This window comes from Condylura cristata, unplaced genomic scaffold (genome assembly GCF_000260355.1).
Source record: "Condylura cristata isolate star-nosed mole 26May11 unplaced genomic scaffold, ConCri1.0 scaffold00014, whole genome shotgun sequence".
Lineage (NCBI taxonomy): Eukaryota > Metazoa > Chordata > Mammalia > Eulipotyphla > Talpidae > Condylura > Condylura cristata.
The window spans coordinates 45,772,192-45,797,820 of NW_004567115.1; the positions used below are offsets into that span (position 1 = coordinate 45,772,192).

Genomic DNA, 25,629 nt, shown 5'->3' on the forward strand with positions numbered 1-25,629 from the left:
ATCTATAATTACAGTCATGGAGAATTACTGTTTTGACTTGCTTCTTATAAAAATGGATTCAGGTTTAGAACAATATATGATTTCTCTTTGATTATTTTCACTTTTGCAATGGAAGGTTTTTTTAATTAGTAAACTTATGGCAATTTGTGGATTTTTCTTTTCATTAATGAGTGGCATAAAAGAGCTGGAGCATTTTAATCTGATTCTCCCCCATTGTTTCAGGAAATGTGCTGCCGAAGATAGGCAGTGCTGTTCTGAGTTTTCCTTCCTCCTCACTTCGCCTCCCATTCTAATAACAGCAAAGATATTTTCTTAGTATTTTACTTTTTTTCAATTGGCTTTTTAGTTGTAAATCTCTAACAATTTAAAGCCTTTTAGTTTCTGTTTCAGATTTTTATTTTCTGTGAAACCGTTTGTAAACATTTCTGGAAATTTAATCCTCATATTGCAGATACTAAAGCAAGCTTCGGAAAAGAAGTTGAAATTCCGTGGGTTATTTTCTGTCCTGAATTCATCTCATCCATGATGCTGGAAATAGTTATTTGCATGATACCACGCTAAGCCCCACCGGCCACGCACATGTATGTTGTGTGCACGCAGTCCAGCATTGCCGTCCTGTGTTTGAATTGTGTGTTTGCATTTTAAACGTAGCAACTAGTGTGTCCCAAATACTGAAACGGAAGGCGCCTTCTCAAATATAGTTCATATTTGTCTATGGGAAGGCACCCGCCTGGTAGTCTGATGTTGGGAAAGAGGGTTGACGAGTGCTTCTTACTGAAATTACAGGAGCCTTTAGAGTACTTTGAGGCAGCGACCAGAGACTATGAGGGTTTCAAATCTTTCCCTCCACCACAACGCTCTCTGCCCTTTAAAGCAAATATTTATCATTATAAGTAATTCCTGAAATATTAGCAGTGTAGCAGTTCATAGCTAGACAGACAGACATATCATTTGGCCTTAATTAGCATGTCATTTTCATGAGCTTCTTCTGGCGCAGACTTCAATTCTTAGAAAGAGGTGGATGAGAACGAAAGATTCTATTGCGAATGAAAATTAATTTCTTCTGAAAATCAAACTTAACTATTTTTAGATGAGTATGTGTATATATTCCCTATGTAGTCAGATTTGGCATAGCACAGTTTCCAACAGACTACTTTCTTGTTTGTTTACAGGAAGAAATAGTTGGATTTTTAATGAAATTTTTAATTTAGAAACATATTTTTAATTTAGAAACAAGTGGGATTTGATCTTTAAAGCACTAAATTGCTGTCTCGATCTTGATAAAATTAATCTTTTGGGTCTATGTAGATGTTTTACAGATATAAAACACAATACATAATTGACATTAAGTTAGTTTCATAATATTTTTGTTAGTGTAATTATATCCTAAATCACATTATGATTATTTAATTTAATCTTGTATATTCAAAGTAAGGCTGTTATACAATTCTATTGTAAATATACACTTAGTTACCCGATAGCTAACATTTCATTCACTACTATACAAAACATTTTCACTGCAATTTTGCATGTGTATGTATTTTTCATATAGTGTAATTTTGTAACCTATAGTGTAATTTAGGTTGAAAAATAAAAATAACATCTCTTCAAGGACTGTAGTTGCCAGGCTACTGAGAATATTGATTGTATGTGAGATAACAAACTCATGATGTCTTCTTGTAAATCCACATATTTTAATCCACATTTTTCAGTGAACTACATCTTTAAAGTGAATGTAGTTTTGGGGTCAAAAATACTGCATTTTTAAGCAACAAATCTCCAGAATAGGCCACTTAAGAGATTCTTAATTCTACTACATAAGATGCAAGACCAAAGTAAGAATAAATAGGGGTTACACAATATGTATCTGAACTATTTAATTACCTTCACATAATTAAAATATAGATAGTTAGATTTATTAATGTGTCATATATGTTGTAAGTTTCATAGGATTTAGATTTAAATATAAATATATATCTTGACATGGATTTTCAGTCCATTAAAATTTTTTGTTCTTAGTAATGTAGAATCACTAATTGCGCAATCATTTATTCTGTCCACAAAAATAAAAGCTTATGGACATTTTTTTTTAATGTCACAGAGGTCTTTTATTCATTTATTTTTCCACACCTCTTACGCAGTGAACCAAGAGAATGGTCCCGGCAGCTCCGGACTTTTTCATGAGTTCACTCATGGTTACTTCTCTTAGTTGATCCAAGTGCCTTTCTCTTTGGCTTCCCCTTTCCTTCTGATCATTTTCCTTCACACTTTCCAGGAGACCATTTTGGCTCTTCCAGTGCTTAATATGTCCAATATGAGCATTCATTCTCTAGACAGGAATCTTGCCCTTTACTTGTTTATTTACAACAGTGCTAATTGCATACCAGGTAATATTATAGAATCTTCCAGTGTTGCCATGGTTACAGGTGTGGGCCATTTCCTTTTGAACAGAGTCCATCCCCTGGATGTCGACAATATCACCTTCTTGTAGACCTGCATGTTTGTGACCAGAGGATCACCTCTGTGTTTTCTATAAAGTCTATAGAAAATATAGTGGTACTGCTCTTCTTTCACTTTGTACTGGTCATTTTGGAACTTTCCCAAAATATTGTAGTTCTGGCTGAAAGCTGGACATTTCTTTTTATCTCCTCAAAAATTATAGATATTATTTAATAAAGCCAATCTAGAATTCTGTTCCCTGTGAAATTATCCTTTAAAATGGAAGAGAAATAAATGCACTCTCAGAAAAGCAAAAACTTGGGAATTTGTTCCTAATAAACCTGACTTACAACAATATTAGAATATATTTTTCAAGGAGAAAGAAAATTATATGGGTTAGAAACTCAGAAGAAAAACCTAAAATCAGTCACTAGTGTGTCTCCTTACGAAACTAGAAGAGGCCCTCCCTCGTGGCACAGCGGGTTAAACACAGCACTGAGAAGCTAAAGCCACTTCGACATGAGTTCGATCCCCGCCTGCCCCGGAGGTGACCACATGGCGTGGCAGACCTCTCCTGGCCCGCCCGCTGCTCCCCTCAGCAGTGTACTTCGTTGATCTGCCTGTTCTGTTCTCCACTCTGACTCTGGTGAAGCCTCTCACCGCCCCTGAGCCTCTGTATGCACAAATAAATAAATCTTAAAAAAAAAAAAAAGAAAGAAAGAAAGAAAGAAACTAGAAGAAAGAAGAGGATATTAAATATAAAATAAGCAGAAAAAAATAACACAATTAGGGCAGAAATCAATACAGAAATCAAAATAGAAAAGTCTATAGAGAATACTAACAAAACTAAAATGCAGCTTCTGTGCAAAGATCAATAAAATTGACAGTCCTATAACCAAGATAATTAAGAACAGAAAAAAGGAACCTATCATTAATGTCAGTAATGAAAAAGGGGCATAATGACAGGTCAAATAAGGGTAGTAAAATGATAATAAAAGTATGCTAAATAACTCTGTACCCACACATTATTGATAGCCTAACTGAAATGTATCAATTCTTTGAACATGCAGTTTGCCAAAACTCACGCAAGAAAGACACAATCCAAATAGAGCTGTATCTGATAAAGACATTGAATCAATAATAAACTTCAAAAGTGGAAATAAAAAATAGGTCAAGATGAATTCACTGGTGAAATCTCACAATCATTTAAGAAAGAAATTATAACACTTCTATACAATCTCTTTCAAAAGATAGAAGCAGAGGGGATACCTTATAACTCGTTCTCTGAGAACAGATAAAGATATTGCAAGAAAGAAAAACTGCATTTTTTATGGACATTGATACCAGAATCCTCAAGAAAATACTAACAAATCAAATCCAACAAAGTATAAGATTATACACCATAAATCAGTATGATTTATTCTAGAAGTGCAGAGTTGGTTCAGCATTAAAAACACACTTCACTGGCCCTTCCTGGTGGCGTAGCGGGTTAAAGCGCAGCACTGAGAATCTAAAGCCACTTCCGCATGAGTTCGATTCCTGCCTGCCCCGGAGGTGACCACATGGCGTGGCAGACCTCTCCTGGCCCGCCCGCTGCTCCCCTCAGCAGTGTACTTCGTTGATCTGCCTGTTCTGTTCTCCACTCTGTCTCTGGTGAAGCCTCTCGCTGCCCCTGAGCCTCTGGCCTGTACCCCAGTTCTGTATGCACAAATAAATAAATCTTTAAAAAAAAAAAAAAACACTTCACATAATCCATCACCTCAGCTGATTAATGATGTGATCAACTCAAGTCAGTCAAATTCCTACCAAGTTATTTTGTGGACATTGAAAACTGACTCTAAGGTTTATTTGGAGAAGTAAAGTATGATCATAGACTTGCAAACAGCCTTACTCTTTAAAGCGTTCTTTTCTTCAATATTCTTCCTTGAAGAAATATAGTGTTCTAGGTAGAGTCTGAGATTCATGGAATTCCTTGTGCTGAGAAGAATCTTAAGGGAGATCCTGTTTCTGAAGCTTTATTTTAGACAGAAGAAATGATGACTTAGCCTGACTCCACTCACCATCTCTGTTGGTTCAGGCAAGTCGGGTCTCTCCGCTGCTCTAGAGTATCTGCATCTCTATGCTTGTTTACTCAACATTCTCTACCCTCTCACATGCCAGTTTTTACTCAGATGCCAGTTTCTTTTTGTGAGCAGCAAGCAGTGTTAACAAATGTGCATGCCTCCCTTGTGTATCTCAAATATTTTTGTAGGCTGTCGAGTCGATGTAAAAACTATGATTTCCGAGCCAAGTCACAATCCAGAGTTCACAAGCCAACACTTGCTCAGTGGGTTTTACATTTGAATTTGCTGTCTTGACTCAAATGCCAGTATTCAAAATTGGTACATTGTGCATAAAAATCTGGATATGTCAGTTTCTCTGGAAAGTTCCATAAATGGCAACCTGCAACGGCCTTCTCCAGTGGAATGATTGCCCTTTAGATAGGATATATATTTCTGTAGTCCCTCCAGTCCTTTAAGGATCCCCAAACAGTAGCCAAATGTGAGTTGTCATTTATCATTTTATAATCTCTTATTTCTCTACTACAATCTCTTCCTGACTTGATGTCTGTAAATACTTGCTATTTCAACTCTATTTCTCAGAGAGCATCAATTGAGATATATAATACTAGTAAAAAAAAAAATTGCGCAGGGCAGTTTTCTGAGATAAGGATTGAGAAAGACAAATGTAAAGCAATGAAAGTTTATTTAATAAGGAAAATGCATGATATGTCTCCAAATGTGTTTTCCAGGCAAATATGTCCCAGGTAAGGCAGGTGGGGCTGCTGCCTGCCGGATGTCAGCCATGGAACAAAGACGTCTGTGCTGCCAGTGGGGACAGGTTTGCATACTGTGCCACTCTGGCCATCTATATTTATCAGGTAACATAATGCTGATTATCCTAATTTTTAATTGCTTAAGGTAAAGTCAATAGTTAATTAGTAGTTATCTTAAAGCTCCTGTCACACAAAGGCATACTGCTATAACTTTCTTCCTATTCTTATTTTATAATTTGTTATTATTTATACTACGTTGGTTTTACAGGTCAAAAGGTTAGAAAATGCTTATATTAAGTTACTCGCAACATCATAATTGATTCCATAAGGCTTTAGGTTGTGTTCATCAAAAAGATTCTTTTTAAGAATTCATTTTATGAAAGGAGACCAGAATTTTTCTTTCTTTTAAACACTGGTGCCATATAAATAAGTGGAATCTATTAATCCATCTATTTCAGACTGCTTGGTAATAGTATCTGATATGAGAAGATTACTTTATCAGTTAAAGAACGTGGGCAGTCTATTAGCAACCACTACATTAAAAATAGAATAGATATGTTTTGAGATGTTCTTAGGATAAAACCGTTATAATTGCATCTTTGCCCCCAAACACCTATCAGTTCCCAATCTTTACAAACAATGGCCTTCTGCGTATCTCTATTTAGGGGTGCCATACACATCTTAAGTCCAGATTCAGAGTTTTCTCCGTAAGCCTGGAGTATTTCAGTCTCAGCAGCTCCCTTCATCTGAACCTCAGATGTGAGAGTAATCGTTGCCTCCCTCTTCCACTGCTGGGTAGGGCCTGGGTAACCAGAGTGATTCTAGCATTTTGTATTGTTTTCCATCGTCTTTATAGCCTACTGAACCATTATAATAATCTAACATGCTCATTACCTCTGTTTAACTAATTCAGTTATCTTTCAGTGTAACCAGTCATCTACAATGCAAATCTAAAATTTGACATGTTTAATTGCCCCTCACTCACTAATATGAACACCCGAGCTTAGTACTATGGCCTTTCTTGTTAGCTTCCTGCTCTCTCCCTCTTACCTTTGCCTCCAGACATACGCTCATAACTGCACTCTCCAATCTTGCTTTGCTACACTGCTTCCTCAGTTAACCTACAGTTTCCTGTCTGGAGAACATTTTTTCATCTTTCAAATATCAGCTTAAGTATATCCATTCTTTTTCACAGTCTGCTTTTCCCGCTTTCTCATTAGTGAAGAGTCCACCTTCTGAGGACAGACTGCCTGCCTACATGCTATCATTTGCCAGAATGAATCTTCTTCATTTTTGAATTCTCAAATTATTGTGTGTGCTTTTTCCTTAGTAGACATTCATTAAATGTTTCTTGCATTTGTTTTTTAATCCTGATAGGCCAATTTATTTTGTTTAACAGTAAAAAAGTTGTAGTTTGTTGAAAATCTAGGAAAATAGTAACATTTAACTGTAAATCAAGAACTTTCCACAATATGAGGCAAAATTTATGTAGTTCATTTCTCAAGATTGTGTAAATACCAGCAGTCAAATTTTAATTTCGGTGTAACTCACATTTCTGTCATTTCTCACCTCCCCCACCCCCCATAAAACTGCAGCAACACTTCTAAATGTTTGCTGTGAGCTCCCTATCTACATGTACTCCCAGATTTTTTACTTCCAATGTACAACAAATTTACATTATCGTGCAACTCAAAAAAGATAGAAATGATAGAAAAACTGAGACTCATTAATCTTGCTCCTGGTGGTGCAGCAGGTTAAAGCACAGAACTGTGAAGCTCTCCACAGCCACTGCAGAGATTGATCTCTGACCAGGGAGTGACCCACATGGCTCAGCAGATACCTGTCCCCCCGCTGCTCCCCTCAGCAGTGGATTTCAGTAGATTGACCTGTTCTGCACCCTACCCTGTCTCTAGTGAATCATCTCACCCATCTCTGGTCTGTACTTGTATGTATAAATAAATAAATCTTTAATAAAGACTCGTTAATCTTAATTTTAATTAATGGCACATTTACAAAGGAAATAGGAAAATTAGGTTATTCCTTTCTCTCACTTACATATAAAAACACAGCCTAATACCCCATCCAAAAAGCAACATAGAACAGGTTCAGTGATGCCAACCTATAGAAACTTTGGACATCTTATATTAATCTCAATTAATATAAATTTCAGAATTCAAATATAAGAGAAAAATTACAGAAAGATGATTCTAAAACCAAACCTTTTTTACCCTTACAAATAGATCTAGTTCGCAAGATTACTATTATTATTTAAATGTATTTTAAAATTTGTTTTTAAAATGGATGTGTTTCATTTCAACTATTTAATTTTCTTGAAACTGAATTTTTTCACTTGATTAGTACACTTGAAAATAGACCGACACTTGAACTATAACCATACCTTGTTGTTAAGTATACTGATTTTCATGTTTGTATACATTTAAAAAATGTGATGATTAATAGTCTATTGTCCAGAAAGAAGCACTGAAATGTTTTATTTATATATTTTTTAGTTGGATCACCGTTATAATGAATTCAAACTTCATGCAATTATGTCTGAACATAAAAAAACAATCACAGCTATCTCTTGGTGTCCACATAACCCTGATCTCTTTGCAAGTGGCGGTACCGATAATTTAGTGATCATTTGGAATGTGGCAGAACAAAAAGTCATTGCTAAGCTCAACAACACAAAAGGTATATTTATAGCTGGCATTTCTTTTATTGAATGAAATATTTCTATCTTGATATGTATTATTATTATCATTAGCTCAGATTATCAGCTCAAGTTAGAAAAATGTATTTTTCAAGTGAGTGGTCTATGGAGTTCTTATCTCACATCATAATGCATTATTTTGTGTGTACATGTATACAAAACTGAAAATTTCATGACGTTATTATAGTTAGTCGATTGATCAATGAAAAATGTAGTCAATACAAAATAATGTCATTACTATGTAAATATCAACACATTTTTCAAAATAAATGTAAATGTGGAAAATGGATGAGATATTCTTAATGAGACAAGATCATTCTTATATTCCTATATGAAACATGGAAGGATGCCACTGTGCACAAGCTAAGCAGCTCTCTTTCTTTTATTTTACATTTGGTCAGATAGACAGTCCTAGCTCACACAGATAGATCTCAGTGAATTTGAATGATACCATTTACACTCTTTCTACCTAGCATTATACCCTGTAATGATGGCCAGGTTAGGTGATCATTTTTCTGTGTTATATGTCAAAAGAATTTGAATGCTGCCCCTTCCAAAATAAGGATATTATTGTATTATCACCTAATTTATCTGCTGATTTTTTCGTCAAACACCTTATGTGCTATATTCATGGAGGAAGAGTTTTGTTTTTTTTTTTTTGTCAGCTAGATGCACCACAGTTGCTACCAGATACACAATTAAACAAGGCTCTCATAAAAATTTTTGAAATGAGTAAATGTAGTAATTGTTTTAATAAATTTTACATGTTTTTTTCTTTTGTGAAAATGTTTAAAGGCATCAGTAAGTTACTCATGCTATTCCTAAATATTTTAATTTGAAGAATAAAAGTTTAGGTATTTGTTTTCAAACACTTATTATGACTTTTTGATCATATAAACCCCTTTGAAATATCTGAGACTCTTGTTTTAGTCTCAATAAAAAATATAAGTTTGCATTAAATCAGCTTTTTTAATTCCATGTTTGAACTTCCATATTCAGTTATTGAACTTGAACCACCCTCTGTATTTTTCACTTCATTATTCTTTTTTCCTAATTAAAGGAAAATGAGCATTCATTTATTTAAATAGAAATGTTAAATTTGTCATCAACTTGTAATATATTACACTGAACCTTTCAGGAGGAAAAAACTCCTCAGCAGTGGATACTGCCTTTCTCAGAATATTGTTGGGAATATGAAATCAGTTGTTATTTGTAAGCTCTTAGAAATCCTTTTATATAATCAACCACTGTAAAAAAATGTATTCTATTAGATGACATAGTTTCTAATAGGTTCTCTTTCCTTGCTGCTTTTTTCAAAATCTTCATTCACAGCATTGCTGTGATTTTCTTTAGGCAGCCATTTTAAGCATTATCAAGTATCTTAGTCCTTATCGGGGACATTCTTTTTCTGTTAGTGGATCCCAAAACTACATCTGCTTTTCTACTAGACTTATTCAGGTATTTGTTCTTTTACTCAATCAATACATACATGAATTCCCATTATGTGCCAGGCTCTGAACTAGGCATTTCGACTATTGACACAAACTGGACTTAATTCAATGAACAGCTTTCAATTCTCTGCCCTTATCATTTCCTTATCCTGAGAAACACTATTCATCCTGTCTGTTTAAACTTTACTGCTCCTTCAAAGTTAAGATTAAATCCAATTTCTTCCCAGGACAACCATCCATCGATTCTCATACCCTTATACATTTCAAAATCATTTAGAGAAGCATGTTAGAAATAGTTTACTGGGACCTAACACTACATGCTCTGATTTGTATATTCAGCTTGATGATTCTGGTTCTATTAATTAATTTATCTGTGTTGTGAAGGTCATAATCTCTTGAGTCCTAAATTTATCATAACACATGTAATTTATTTAATCATAATTATAGTTGAAATGTTAACATTAACATTTATAATTTGTCTTTATTTTAAAAGGGACTTTTAGTACATTATTTAATTTATTAACTAACATGAAATAGATATCAACTGTGTTTAGTTATATCTATTTTATAAATGAGAAAGCAGGTTTAAAGAGGCCAGGTGATTTATTTAGTTTATCTGAGGGATATCTAAGATTTGAATTTAAATTCCTGATGTGACTTAGATTATAACATTAATCTTATTGTCACCAAATCCTTATTGCAGCATATTAATTGTTCATGCATTTAATCCTTATCTCCCCAATTTGTATTTAAGATCCACTAGTTTGTCTACCTAAAATATCTAGAGTAGCTCTCATACACAATACTCAATAATAACTTATTGTGCTATATCTTTACTAAAAGCAAGAATTCTATACATGAAAATCTAATCCTATTAGTAGTTTCAAATCTAACCATAGCAGTAGCTACATAAGTCCCCCATAATGTTTGGGGCTGCTTTTAGACCCAGTTCCCAAATAAGAAGAAACTCTTTTCTTTTTATTAGTAATAGGCATGATCATGGGTTGTAATGTACCTTAGAAATGTAGACTGCAAGTAAGATTTACTGGTACAAATTTATAGCACATCTTTGCTACAGATCTCTACTTTATTCCAGGGATGCCTGCCTCTCTGAGCTGGTGTTGGAATGCAGACGATGCTGTGGCATTTATATCACACAGAGGACCACTGTTCATCTGGACTATTTCAGGGCCAGAAAGTGGAGTGACCGTACACAAGGAAGCTCATAGCTTCCTATCTGATATCTGTGTATTCAGGTGGCATACCCAGAAAAAGGGAAAAGTTGTATTTGGTCATATTGATGGAAGTCTATCAATCTTTCAACCAGGTAAGAATTTAATTAGTAACATCTCTTATATTTCATTTCCCTTACATATGTGGTTTCTTTTCTAGGACACACGAAAGTAGCAATTTTTTTTTGAAAGTAGCAAAATTTTAAAGATTTATTTTTATTTATGTACGCATACAAGAACTGGTGTGGAAGCCAGAGGTATGGGGAGGTGAGAGGATTCCAGAGACAGAGTGGGGAGCAGAACAGGCATACTGACCAAAATCCACTGCTGAGGGGAGCAGCTGGTGAAACAGGAGAGGTCTGCTGCACCAGGTTGGTCATCTCCCAGGCCCGGGATCAAACTCCTGCTATGGTGGCTGCCAGTAGCTTGATAGGGCTGAGACTTTAACCCCTTGCACCACTGGAAGGCCACCTGAAGTGAGCAAAATTTTAACTTTAGGACAATTCTGCAAATATTATCTAACATTATAATGCTGATTCAAAATAATCATTTGTAGTAAATTTTATTAATAAGACATTATAGTACATTCAACTCGGCATGTGCATTTTACCTTGAGTTAACACAGGGAAAACTTTCTGCTTTCTTTGGTTTTGTTGTGTCAAGCTTCTCTGCCAAATCTGTTCCATCTGCTGAGCACATTCTGTTTTATAGTTGGTCAACAAGGCTCGTGGTTAAGCGACGTCGTTGATGGATGTCCTGTTTTGACCTGGTGACTATCTCTGCTCCTCCTCCATGCTTGATTTCTGGCTATGTTCCTTAGCACCAGGAAGGCAATTCAGAAGCAATAAAAATGATTACATGTTGTGTGCTCCATGTTGTGCCTCTTTGCTCTGTGGTGTGTGTCCAGATCTTGTTAGGCACATTACCCACTTCTCCCTTGGCTGGTGTACCCCAGAGATTTCCTAGGATTGTGACTTTTTTCTTGAGGCATTGGTATGCTGCCTGAGCTCTGAGGAAGGGCGTGAGGAAGGGACTATTATTGTGGTTCATGCTTCATTCTACATAATTTTCATATTTGGTAATTTGTTGTTGTGACCTTCTTATTTTTGGTATTGACTAGTGCTGTTCTTGACTTACTTTTCTTGGTAGGCATTGTAGAAGATTCTAATACAGAAGACGTTGAGACATTGTATTGTGCATCTAAGATAGAAAGCATGGAGACTTTGTATGCGTATTTTGGCTTAGAAAGAACAGGGAAACATAAAGCCACCTTTGTTTACTCTGCCTAGATTTACATCAGGATCGAAAGTGTTTTTCCACGGTCTGACCTATGTGACACCAGGAGAGGTCTTTGTTTTCCAATAACTTAAATCTCTTAGTTCTTAAAACAAATTAATTTGTGCATCTGTACCAACATTGGCAAATGCTATTTTTCTGATTCATCCACAAACTGGCTGACTGAAAACAACATAACATATTGCCTCATAATTCTAGAAGTCAGAAGTACAAAATAAAGGTGTTGACAAAGCCCTTGGAAGGCTCTAGAGAAGCTCCGGTAGCAAGCCTCTGCTGCATTTCTGGTCATTTCTTGGCTTAAGATATCACACTTCAGTTTTCATAATGGTTTCTCCCTGTGTGCGTACACGCATGTGTCTGTGACCAAATTTCCCTTTTCCTAAGGGCACAACCACATGGAATCAGGTCCATCCTAATGACGTTGCAGCAGCTTGCTCAGCCATCCCACCCCATTTCCAAAACGGCCATATTCACAATACATAGGGTTAGAACTTCAGTCTCTCTTTTGTGGGGGCACAATTCAACTGACAACGACTCAACATGGGCTTCTTGACTTCATTTATTCTACGGGATTTTTAGCAACCAATATGCAAAAAACATTGTTTCGAGTGCAATGCTGCTATGTATTCTCCTTGGCATACACATGAGCTAAAAGTGTCTGAAGGAAACATGGCTTTTTCATTCTGGCATTACAGCTTGAAACTTTGAGACTGTTGCCTCTGGACATGATGTTGCGTTTTTAGTTCAGTCTGATTTTCATTATTAGAACAAACTAATTCACCCACAGCCACATGCAAATTGTGACTTCTGCATAGAAATGCTAGTTTTCCCAACACTTTCAGAAATCAGTACTACACAAAGAGAAAACTTACAACACAATTTTTGATCTTACTTTCTTTTTAATTTTTATATTTAAGAACAGGTTTGTTAGAAAAGGGACAGAAGAGTAAACGACAATTATATAGGGAAAAGCCAGCAGGATGAGCTGCTATGAAAGGGACAAGTTTGCTGAGAGAGGCCTGAATAGTTGCAGGCCAGTGGCCAGTGGCTTGTGGCCTTGAGGAAGCTGCCTCTGCTGAGGGAGGCCAGTGCAGAGAATCCTGGCGGGTGCAGATCACAGGCAGGCAGGAGGCTGCTGCCCTGCAGAGAGAGAGAGTGGATGGAGAAAAGCACCTGCATAACACAGATGGACAGAAGGCCTGGTGCCAGTTTTTGATCACTTTTTGAGAATCTTGTTCAATATGATTTTCTTTATACTTTAATAGGTAATAAAAGTCAGAAGCATGTTCTGAGACCTGAATCTCTTGAAGGGACAGATGAAGAGGATCCAGTCACAGCCCTGGAATGGGACCCATTGTCTATAGATTATCTTCTTGTGGCTAACTTGCATTATGGAATTCGTCTAATAGATTCTGAATCACTTTACTGCATCACAACTTTTAATTTCCCCAGTGCAGCAGCATCTGTCCAGTGCTTAGCCTGGGTTCACAGTGCTCCTGGGATGTTCGTAACTGGAGGTAAATGTACCCTGCTCCTTAAAATGTTCCTTGTATGCGTATTCTTGAGTTGCATCAGGGAAGTGATTTTTTTTCAAGATTTTTAATTTTTAATTTAGTTTTAGTTTATAAATAATTTTTTCATCTCAGTTGTAATTTCTGGGGACTTCCCACCACCATTTCATCCATGTGCCATCACCATAGTCCCACAAGATCAAAACTGGGATGGGAATAACACCCTTTTATAGGTTGATTTCGTGTAAAATATGATACTGTTGCAGGTAGTATTATTTATGATAGTAAATGCCAATCTTGCTCTTATTAATACTGTGTATCAGAAGATAGTGACAAACAAAATGAAATTGAGATCCAGTTTCCTGGTAATAAGTCAGGATAGATTATAAAGGTACACACATTGGTGCATGTCTGCAGTTGTGTGTGTACACAAAAGCAAAGACAATTCAATTGCAGGCATGCAGGATGACAGTAACAGTTCTGACCAGAAAACCAGTTTACCAGAGTGGGAGCCCTGTAAGCTTCGCTGATCAATCTGATAGTCGGCAACCACATGTTCTGACATAGACCCAAGCCTTTTGACCTAGGTTGGAAATGAAAGTGGAGTTTCTCACCATGAATTGAAAGGATACTCCTTCATGGCTTCATAATCACAAGAGCATTAGCAAGGCTGAGCACTGACTAGAAATGGGAAGATGGGGAATTTAAATGACTGTAATTTACCACTTACTTAGGTTCAGAAAGAGAGGTTGCTGAAGAGACAAAATATTTCAGCTACTGCTTAAATACTTCCTGTGTTTATTTAGTATAAAATAAAAGAAAGAAGTTGTTTTTTTTTAATATTTATTTATTTATGCATGCAGAACTGGGGTATAGGCCAGAGGTGCAGGGGCAGTGAGAGGATTCACCAGAGACAGAGCTGGGAGCAGAACAGGCTGAGTGACGAAGTCCACTGCTGAGGGGAGCAGCGGGCGGGTCAGGAGAGGTCTGCCACGCCACGTGGTCACCTCTGGGCCTGGAATCTAACTCCTGCTGTAGTGGCTTTAGCTTTTTAGTCCTGCATTTACCCGCTGCACCATCAGAGAAGGCCAAAAGAAGTTTTATCCTCAGAACATTTTTAAAGCCAGTCTTTACTTCGTTAAGCACTTGCATTAAATGTGGAAGTAAGTGGGTTCTTATTTATGTATTTTAATTCTCTTTAATGTCAAACGGATATATGTAGTGATGGAGGTGAGAATATTCCTGTATGTTATTATTATTGAGACATAATTCACACACCATAAAATTAAGCATTTTAAAGTATACATTTCAGACCACAATTCCAACACATTTAACCATTCCCCCAACATATACTGTACTCATTAGCAGTCACTTTTTGTTACAGTTTTCCACAGTTCATACTGATTATCATCTACTTTTTCTCTGTGGGTTTGCCTATTCTGGATATTTTGTTTATTTGTGTATTTCAGATTTATTTATCTCTGCATACCAAACTGGGGTATAGGCCAGAGGTGTAAAGGCAGTGAGAGGATTCACCACAGACAGAATGGGGAGCAAAACAGGGAGATTGATTGAAATACACTGCTGAGGGGAGCAGGAGAGGTCTGCTGGGTCACTGCTGGATGGTGTTGTAATTTCATTTTTAATCGTTTGAGTAACTACTAGACTAGTTCCCAAAGCAGTGGTCAAGTGGGGTTATTGAAAGGTAGGGAACGTTCTGCTTGGTTTTCAGGTAGAGTAGACAGTTCTTGTTTGGCTGCAAGAGAGCTAGGGAGCAGTTTATAAACATTTCAAAAGAGGAAGTATTTATTACTGGGTATGAAGTTTTCTGTGACTGACTTTTTCTTAGAGCAGGTGTGCGAGAAGGGTACTTTTTTGTAATTAAATTGTCATGATCTTTGTGGGGCTAAGCTGTCAAAGCAGGCATTCCCCTTCCCTAAAAAGTACATGGGACAGAAAAAAATTAAAAAATGGTTAAACATTGTTTGAAGAATATAAGTAGTGATAAAACTCTTGCAAATTGAAGTTGTAATATTTTTATATCAGGCATTTTATGCTTCAAATAAAATTTGTAAACATAATGAATGCCTTTCTCTTCGTCTGAATAGATTCTCAAGTGGGCGTTTTGCGTATTTGGAATGTTTCCAGAACAACACCTATTGATAATTTTAAATTAAAAAAAACAGGATTTCACTGCTTGCATGTGCTTAATTCTCCCCCAAGAAAAAAATGTAAGTAAAAAAAGAATTAATATTAGTATTTAAAAATAGATTTGCTCCTATAAAATATGTTACCAAAAAGCAAAATTTAAAAAGCCTTTGACAATATCGATACCACACAATATCTAACATCTATAAATTGAAAATATTTATAGTCAAGTTACATTTGTAAATACTATTAAATACATTTAGATTAAATAAGCTTATCTGAATGAGAGGCTATTTTATGCCTGTTTTACCATCTTTATGTTTTATACAAAGTTAAAATAACCTAGTGTGCAAAATGTTAAAGCTAAAACATATATTCTATTTTGGAATACCTGTTGTCTCAATTAGTAGGATTATGGGTGACCTATACCTTAGTATTTTGTGTATTTATTCAAATTAGTTTTTATTACTTTCCTAGTAAGTAAAAATAATAGTACACATTTCAGTTATTTATTAGAAAAAAAAATCTACAGTTTGGGAGGAGGGACTTAGGATTTGATTTTTATAATGAGAGAAAAGAAATTCATTTGCTATTAAATCAATCATGATTACTCTGTGTGGTTTCTAATATTCTCATTCATGTGTAGACCATAAAAACAAGGGATGAAGATCGAAAATCTAGGGTGTTCATTTCTCCTTTCTCACTACTCTGTGTATAACATAAATGGATCATTGACAAGTGCTGTTCAAAGTAATGTAAATTATGGTTAACACATTATGTATCTCATTTAGTGGGCAACCATAAATAGTTGGAAGTCTCTGTATTTGGACCTCTAGGCTTTTCACGGAATTATTCTTTTCTTGAGAATATTACTACTACAAAATTCTGGGAACTAAAGGATCTAGAAACATTAGGACTGAATAATTATGCTCATTGGGTTAGAAATGAATGGAGGAGAATTATAAGAAGAAAAGTTCTAAGAATTACGAGAGAAAATGTGTTTGTGTAAAAACTAAAAGTATTATATAGACATTTTGAAGGAAGATTCTAATCCAAAAATAGCCATACTGTGTTTTAATTTATGGGGGATAAGAAAACAAGGATTCACAGCATGTGATTCCTCACATACTAATTTTTATCCATTTCACTCCATCTGCACTCCTGTCCACCTCTTTTCCAAATAGCATCTATATATATTTGTGTGTATGAACATGGAAATTCTTTCTCAGTGCTGCACGAGTCCTTCTCTGGCAAGAACTCCCCTGACCGTTGCTTTAATGACTTACTGATATAAATTCGGAATAAAAGAAGACAAACGGGCATCTGTATAAATCAGCCCTGTGATTTCATTCCAGCACATGAGATGCTGTTGCTATGCATGTTTACCAATTTATATTTTTTCTTTTAGTTTCAATCCAGTCTCCAACTAAAAATCATTATACATCCTCGACCAGCGAAGCGGTTCCTCCCCCAACTTTGACACAGAATCAAGCATTTTCTCTCCCTCCGGGCCACGCAGTGTGCTGTTTCTTGGATGGTGGAGTTGGCCTTTATGATATGGGAGCCAAGAAGTGGGATTTTCTTCGGGACTTGGTATGTCCGTGTTCAGTTTTGCATTTATGTATGTTTATTTTGTGTAAAGCGCATCACATTTTCTTTTACTTTTGGTTTAATTTTATTAAAATGATTTTTTATTAAGAATTACATGTTGAGGACTCTTCCTGGTGGTGCAGTGGGTTAAAGCTCAGCCCTAAGAAGTTAAAGCCACTTCAGCATGAGTTCGATCCCCACCCCGGAGTGACCCACATGGCAGCAGACCTCTCCTGACCCGCCCGCTGCTCCCCTCGGCAGTGTACTTCGTCGATCTGCCTGTTCTGCTCCCACTCTGTCTCTGGTGAATCCTCTCACTGCCCCTGCACCTCTGGCCTGTACCCCAGCTCTGTATGCATAAATAGATAAATCTTAAAAGAAAACAAAAAAAAGAATTACATGTTGGGACTTTATCTTGGATGCATGAGACATTTTAGAGAAATGTATGGGATGCTGACAAAATTACAACAGTTCTTTAAATTTAAATATGAAACATCTTTTTTTATTAATGACTATTTAGCTTATTATTATTTCACATGGTTGGTAATAGAATCATTTTTGTGTGAGCCATGTTAATTATTTCCATATTATAGTATAATTACATAGCTGTACTATATTTTGAAAGAAAAATGAGGAATAGAATATTTTCAGAAGGAAAGACAAGTATATGTCTGCCAACTATTTCAAACCTTATTCTTCTCATTTACTATATGAGCAAGATTAGTTTAGTGTTTTCTGAATTTGATTCTATAATCAAGTCTGATTCTCTGGACTTGTTTTTATGATTATTAAGCCTTTATATAAAATAAAATATAGCCGCATTGAGAAATGACATTTCTCTTGTTGCGTTCCACTATGTAAGCACTACCTGGCAAGAATTTATTAATTTTTGTTGAATGAATGAGTGGGGGAGTGAGTGAATTAATGAAGGTATGCAGTCATATATTTTCCCAACATGTTATTGTTTCTTCTGCTTGGGGTAGGCATTTCATCCCCATTCCCCAACGCTTTGGTGAAGACAAATTGTAATGCTGTGTAACTTAAATATTTAAGTTGGAGTTTGGTTCCCCCATAGGAATTTAATAATTAGTTCCAAAAATAGGTATAAGTTTCTCTAGATACTACTTTACAGATTTATGGGATGTTTAATTTTAATTCATCATGTTAACAGGAACCTGTTATTCCCAATGACACAGTATAAACTTGCTAGTATATTTTGAATCAAGTTTCATTAAAAATGGACGCATTGGAGATTCTAGCAGAGTGTTTGGTACATGAAAATCAGGAAAAAAAATTTTGTTTGCACTGAGTTTAGCTTGAAAGTGAATGTCATGAATCTCTATGTATTCAATTGCTGATCCTGAGGAACTATGATTGAATAAAATCTAGTCCTGTCTAAAATAAAAAGTGGTAACAATCTAGAGAACTGCTAACCACAGCGGTGATTCCAAATTTGTGTTTGCTTGTCTCTGCATTATTGCTTTACTTTTAGAAAACTATGGTACATGTTTCAAATTGAACATGTACTATGATTTGTTTATTATTAACCTGAATTTTCCTCAGGTGTGGTGATTTCATTGTGTTATATTCTTAGGGACATGTGGAAACGATCTTTGACTGCAAATTCAAACCTGATGATCCCAATATTTTAGCAACAGCCTCATTTGATGGCACTATAAAAGTTTGGGACATAAACACGTTGACAGCAGTGCACACTTCCCCAGGGAATGAAGGAGTTATTTACTCCCTTTCATGGGCTCCAGGTAAGAAGTGTTTTGTTAATATTGTGTGTACAATTAAATGACTTTCTAAAATTTTATTTGAATTACCTTCTTCCTAAAAATGTCATCTACTTCCAAATGATTATAGAGGCAAATTTGTACCAACCTATCTGTCTGTTCCAATTTTATAGTTTTAGAACAGACTACCTGCATAGGCACTTTGATTTCTGGGCCCTTCTATATGACAGCCTTAGTAAATTAGAATGAACTTGACCTAATTTTGTCTGCATTTGCATAGCTATATTTCGTGGAAGGTATATTTTTGTATGACAGATGTTTCCTTAAATTTTTTCATATGAATCAAATTCATATAAAATTTATTTTCTAACGATTATAATACATATTTTCACAAATCTATTTATATATCTAAATGATTATATATCAAGTAACAGCTATGACCATGAAATTCTATGTAAATTCCACTTTTATAATACTAAATAAACTTTGTAACATAATAAAGAATTTTCTTTGATCTGAGAAGGATGAGATACCTTTCCTATGCACAAAGGAGAGAAGGAATGTTCTATGAAACTTCTTATATTTTCTCCCAAAACATCAATTTCTCATTATGAATATGCTCACGTATCAAAATGAACTCTCCCCTTTATAAGGCATGTAGAATGCTTCACTTGTTTGTGACAATATTAACATATTAATGTAAAACCCACATTATAGTTTATTATAGCTTTTCTTCTCAAAGACAAAAATTCTTAACCCAGAATCTATGAATCCTTAAGGATTTTAGACATTTTCAGAAAACCTGGGACTCTCTTGGAAATTTATGCATCATCTTTAGCTTATGTGTATATGTGCCTCTACTTGTCATGGAATTTCATAATAATCAGACTTTCAAAGCACATAAAGGTTAAGAGCTAGTGCTTGGTGTATCCCTTTTAATACAATGAAAAAATGTAGACAGAGGTTTTACCAGTGGCTTATAAAAGCAGGAGCTGTTCCTTTAAGTAGAACATAGTGTCACAATGGCAACAAAAATAATTGATAAAGAATCTTGCTTAACTAGTTAAGCAGTGAGGTGCAAAAAACCTAGTTAGTTCTCTCAGTTTGCTCCCTTTACCCCTTCCATTTCTGTTTTGTTTTTTTGATGATAACCACCTTTTATTAAGGAGGGCCTGAGCTTGAAGAGGGTAAGTAATTTGTCCAGATCATATACATGATCAATAGTGGTCCAATTAAAATGTGAACAGTTGTCATTTTGACTTTGGAACCTGTGTTCTGGCCATCACAGGAATAAGCATCCTCACAGCAGCCCCCCTAGTTAGGGGTCACAGTAATAATAGCACCTGGCTATGGCAGGAAGCAGCTTTATAACAGACACTAGCTGACATTCGTCCTCTTGCAAAGTGTATATGAATCTCATACCTGAAACTTAAATCAGAACACAAGGGGCCTACTCTTACATAAAGCATTATTTCACTCTCTATATTGAGAATTTGACTCAAACAAGTAAAAATGTTGGTAAATGGCATTCTGTCATTATAGCCATGTTTTACTGTTGAGTCATGATTTTTAGGTCAGCATGGCTGCAATTTTAAAAACTCACAAAAATTGGCACAGATGGGTGTAGGGCATAGGTAATTGCATAATTTCCTCTGTTTTTAAAGAAGATGCCATCGGAAAGGGCAAAAAAGGCAATTAATAATGGAATCTGTTCCTTTTAATGCCAGAATCTGACAGGGGAGGAGAATGAAGATACTAGAAATATGGTGAAGACTTTTTTCAGCTGTTATAATCATTAATGACAGCGTACTTCCTCCAAATGTTTACTCTTTGGTATCAGGTGATGCCTGCTCCTTTCTTCTACTGAAGAAAGCCTTTTACATGTCTTGCAAAAAATATTAAGTCCTTGATAATCTGCTAATTTAGCAGCACTTTTATTTATTTTTATTTTCAAAAACAAAAGCAGTATTTGTATTTTTGATAAAGATGGAATTACTGACACAATTACTTATCTAATGGTTAAAAAAATACTGGATGGTCAGACAAATGTTCATACTGAATGGATATGTGGTAATAGTGAAGAATTATAATAATTTTTATATTCATAATTATGATACTGTAGACAGGAAAATTCAACACTCCCTGTCTTCTGAATGCCATACTGAAGTATTTATTGATGAAATGCTATCACGTCTGAGATTTACTCCAAAAAAATCAAGTAAGAACTATATTCAAAACACAACTGGCCATAGGTTGATAATGGTTGAAACTTATGAGATATTTTACTGGTATTGGCATACATTTGATAAATTCTATTACTAAAAAAATTAAAGAACTATTTAGTAAATTTCTAGTCTACTTTTTTCAAAACTGTATTTTTAAAAAGAATTATATCTGTGGCAAACATCAGAGATAATGTGTAACCAATTGTTTCCCAAGGTGATTTATATTGTATTGCTGGAGCAACTTCCCGAAATGGTGCTTTTATTTGGGATGTTAAAAAGGGCAAAATGGTACAACGATTTAATGAGGTAAGATGTATTTATTGCTAACTGAATAACATAATATCTTAAACTGGTCCATAGTTTTAAATGCTTTTCTGCATTAATAGTTCGTCAGAAGGTAGCATTAGTGTTGTCTCAAGTTAGAGGAAAGTTCACAAGATATACACAAGCTAAAATCAATTGTGAAAAATATAGCTGAGTCTGTTACATAGAATTTCACCCAAAGATTCAGAAGAATTTTAAATCATCCTCCACAAAATTATATAAGCAAACTTCCAATAGCTGAAAGAAGACTAAATTCAGAACAAGCGTCAAATCCGCTACTAATTAGTTCTTGACCTGTGCAGAATAATTTTATTTCTCTGAACCTGACTATTTGCCTATAAATTGGGTATATAATTTCTTTATTTCCTTCAAGTTCTCAAATTCTGCTAGCATAGCCAACCCTATATCCTCCCCTCATCCTAGTTGTTACAGATTTTACTTTTATTTTTGCTTGCAATTAAATCATCATCCCACATTTTACTATGTCCCATTAATATAGGAAAAACATGCCTGACTTCATTGTGATGTGTTAGTATGAGTTGAGGGAAAATCTGAGCACTCTCCACTCTCTCCAGTCTCTGTCCTAAAATTTCATTCATGTCAAGTGACAACTGTTGAAGTCTATTAAATATCCGATTTGTTTTGGAAATTGTGTATTTGAGACTTTGAAACTTTTTATACAAAAGACCATTATCCCTGGGAGGATCAGGTACCCTTGAACTTCTGGGGAGTGCTGAAGTAGTGTAGCAAATACAAAATAGCAGAGGAACTTTACCAACCATCAGTAAGCAATTCAGCTCTCAAAAGAAGAAACATGGACAAAGTTACATCTTTTCCTTTATCTACATAGCAAAATATTTTCAAATCAGTAGTGTCTCCAGCCTGCCCTCTGCCCCCCTCACTGGAACAATACTTACTTCATCATAAAGAGTGATATAAGAGGCAATGAACCTAAAAAAGAAACTTTTGACCTACATTCAAAAAGCTTGCCACACGTGTCAAATCTGTGGATTTCTTCTGTGACATACTGTGACCTAAATATATGCCAGTGAGTACTAGGACAATCCTATCTTGACTCCAGCATCCCAGCAGCTTAGCACGGAAGTCGTGGCCATTGATGTCTACTCACAAGCTGCTTATCATACTTAACCCAGTAGCAAAATTGCACAAAGTTAAGATGAAAATAAAGGGGAAATTAACTAAATCATAGATGCCTTAAGCCATTGTGCACGTTCCTTGGAAATATACAAAAATAACAGAAAGCTTCTGCTCTTTCAGTGGAATGAGTAAAGGGACTATTTCCATGCCTGTCTTTATGAAAGACTCCTAAGAGTTAAAAACAGCTAGTAGTTAAGCAGCCTTCATCCTCAGGATAATAAGTAATGTTAGACCCCTCTGAATGGCAGCACTATATAAATTTGAAATGTTGTTAATTTCCATTTGGAAACATTGATTACAACCTTTATTCAGCTGACACACTTGATGAATTTTATCCCTATGTATAACATATTCCTTGTGTTCTTGAAAATTCTCATGATACAAGCCGTGACTATGTACAGTTACTCTTCCCCAGTAGAAGAATATAGATAAATATAAAGTGATTTATCATAAGGGAATCTCAAATCTGTTCTCCTCTGTTTTTATAACTATATAACTTTGAAATTTATATAATTTAATGGAGGTTAATAATAATTACTTGCAGTATTTCTTAGACTTCATAGCTATCATTAGGCTCAAAAGCAGGTAGATGATTATCTTCACCTCTGGACTGGTGTTTCTAAGAAGAAGCATTACACATAGATCTAATGCTAAAGGTAATTGAAGAAGCAGATTCTGACTCCTTTCCTGTGCCCACACACATGTAAATAGAGCTCCTCATTTTATGCCTTAAACCACTGGTGTGTTTCTTACATGCAGCAGTGCTACCTTTTCCTAAAGTGTGTGGTCAGCTTTCTGCTGCTGACAGCGGTCTCTGTTAGCATCACCTAATGAGATTAAGCTTCTAATAAAAATAGTAATCCATAGTAGTAATAAATAAGAGAAAAAAGGGGTGAATTATTTCTTATTGATAGGTATTTTGCATTTTTTGAAGCATGGAAAAAATGGAATATTCTGCATTGCCTGGAGTCATAAAGATTCCAAAAGAATAGCAACCTGCAGTGGTGATGGTTTCTGGTAAGTGCTTTGGAATTAAATTGCAGTCTAGAAAAGATATATTTGCTAGTTCTAATTATATCCTGTTGGCATATGCATTAAAATATTTGATGAGATTTTATTTGTACAGCTCTACCAAGGGCCATAAATTGTATTCATAAGCTCACATATGCATATGCTATATTGCTTTGATATATATATATATATATATATATATATGAATGTAGCATTGTTTAAAAATAAATAGATCAGTATTTCTTTCTGAATACCACCTGAATTATTGCTAAAAGACTCAGTTGATTCAAAGAAACTAAGAACTTCACAGTTTAAATAATTCTCATCACATATTTGAGAGAATGACATGTCATTTTTCAAGTGATTCAAGAGATATCAAGTACCCTAGAAACTTGTTCACAGTTTTGTAGGTAGTATTATTTATAAAAGGATAGAAAGCTTTTGCAAGGAGGAATAAGGAAACTATGTGAGAAATGCCTTTTTTGAGAAGCTTACTTTTCTGACCCTGTGTTTTAGAAATGTTTTCTCTTAATTCTGCTAAGTTCCCAGAGAAAAATAGATTTTCAAGTAAAGATATGAAAGGAAAGCATTCCTTTTGGATTGAAATTGTTTTTAATAAGTTGATAATACTTTGTAGTTTTGGGTGCAGTCATATTTGACAAGCGGTATCAACAACATTGACAAGGTTGTTGAGAATATAGTGAAGTTGATCTCCTGTTAGTTTTGTCATATCCATCCCAGTTTGTTCATTCCTCTCTTTTTAATTTAAGTGGAAAAAACAGTAGTTATGGAGACCAAAAACCTTTTTACCAGGAAATTAAAATTTTTGCCTTGAAAAGAACAATTTACTGATTGATAGATACTAAAAGATGAGAGATGTGCCTTAGTTTTATTACATAATTAACTTTGCATGACTTTTAAGGACACTCTTTATTTGATCAATAAAGTAGTCAATCTCCAAACATGTGTAGGCACAGGTTAAAGCACACCACTTAGCTTAGAGGCTTGGATAGGCCTCATGACGCTTAAGGGGATCATGAGGTTGAAGAGGACAGCTGAAACCTTGTAATTTATACAGAACTTCTTTTTTCCTAATGCTATCAATATCCCTTCCATTTGGTATAATAGAGCTTCCATATGTGTAGTTAAAATGTATAGGACCCCGCAGAGAGGAGGTTCCTCAACTTTCTAGTTGTACCGTGAGAATCTGGTACAGGCAAATGTAATTATAAATACCTTGTTTTCTATATAAATTTTGAACTGCTAAGTTTTGAAGCTAAAAATCTAGTGCATGTTAGTTATATCATTGCCTAGTACATGGCTAGTTATATCATGATTGAAATAACACTTTCCCTCAGTCAAAAAATAGCCTAAAGAAATAATTCCCAAATGAAAATCAATTACTCTTAAATTGATTTGAAAGGATTACTATAATTAATATTGTGCGAGTAAATATGTTCATTATAATTTGATATTGTTTCACTTCTAAATTTTCCCTGCGCTTAGCAAACAGAGTCTTTGTCCTGAAATACTTGTATTTGAATTACACAGTTCTGACTGGTTCCCTTGGGTAACATATCTAGATCTTTTCTTTTTTCCTTTTACATATTATAATAATTTCAGCATTATTCGAACAATCGATGGTAAAATGATACACAAATACAAACATCCAGCTGCGGTTTTTGGTTGTGATTGGAGCCAAAACAACAAGTAAGTATTATTTTTGGAAATGAGTCATAATTTCATTTTGGAGATTTTAGATAAACATAAAGCTTAATGTTATTCTCCTGAATAATACTCATCTCTCTTTTTAGAAAATACTCCCTTGCTTAGGTTTGCCATTTATTGTTTATTTCAGTCATCTCTTTGTGTCATCTTTCACAAAGTTTTTACTTGATTTAAAAATACTGATTGCCTGCTTTCAGGACTACTTTCTGATGTTTTAGGAAAAAAAGCATACAGCTAGCTAATGAACAA

The 25,629-nt window shown here is 35.1% G+C and overlaps 1 protein-coding gene across 2 annotated transcripts in view; it reads left to right on the forward strand.

The window, feature by feature from the left end:
- The first annotated feature begins 535 nt into the window (after positions 1 to 535).
- WDR17 (WD repeat domain 17) overlaps positions 536 to 25,629 on the forward strand; it is a 48,333-nt gene continuing 23,239 nt past the window's right edge. For both annotated transcript variants that reach the window (XM_004682410.2, XM_012725001.1), the window contains exons 1-11: positions 536 to 581; positions 5,231 to 5,359; positions 7,765 to 7,948; positions 10,515 to 10,745; positions 13,212 to 13,463; positions 15,566 to 15,688; positions 17,014 to 17,198; positions 18,790 to 18,958; positions 21,374 to 21,465; positions 23,576 to 23,658; positions 25,276 to 25,362. In XM_004682410.2, the coding sequence (XP_004682467.1) occupies positions 5,237 to 5,359; positions 7,765 to 7,948; positions 10,515 to 10,745; positions 13,212 to 13,463; positions 15,566 to 15,688; positions 17,014 to 17,198; positions 18,790 to 18,958; positions 21,374 to 21,465; positions 23,576 to 23,658; positions 25,276 to 25,362 (1,529 nt within the window). In that variant the 5' untranslated portion in view covers positions 536 to 581; positions 5,231 to 5,236. The remainder of the gene's footprint in view (positions 582 to 5,230; positions 5,360 to 7,764; positions 7,949 to 10,514; positions 10,746 to 13,211; positions 13,464 to 15,565; positions 15,689 to 17,013; positions 17,199 to 18,789; positions 18,959 to 21,373; positions 21,466 to 23,575; positions 23,659 to 25,275; positions 25,363 to 25,629) is intronic.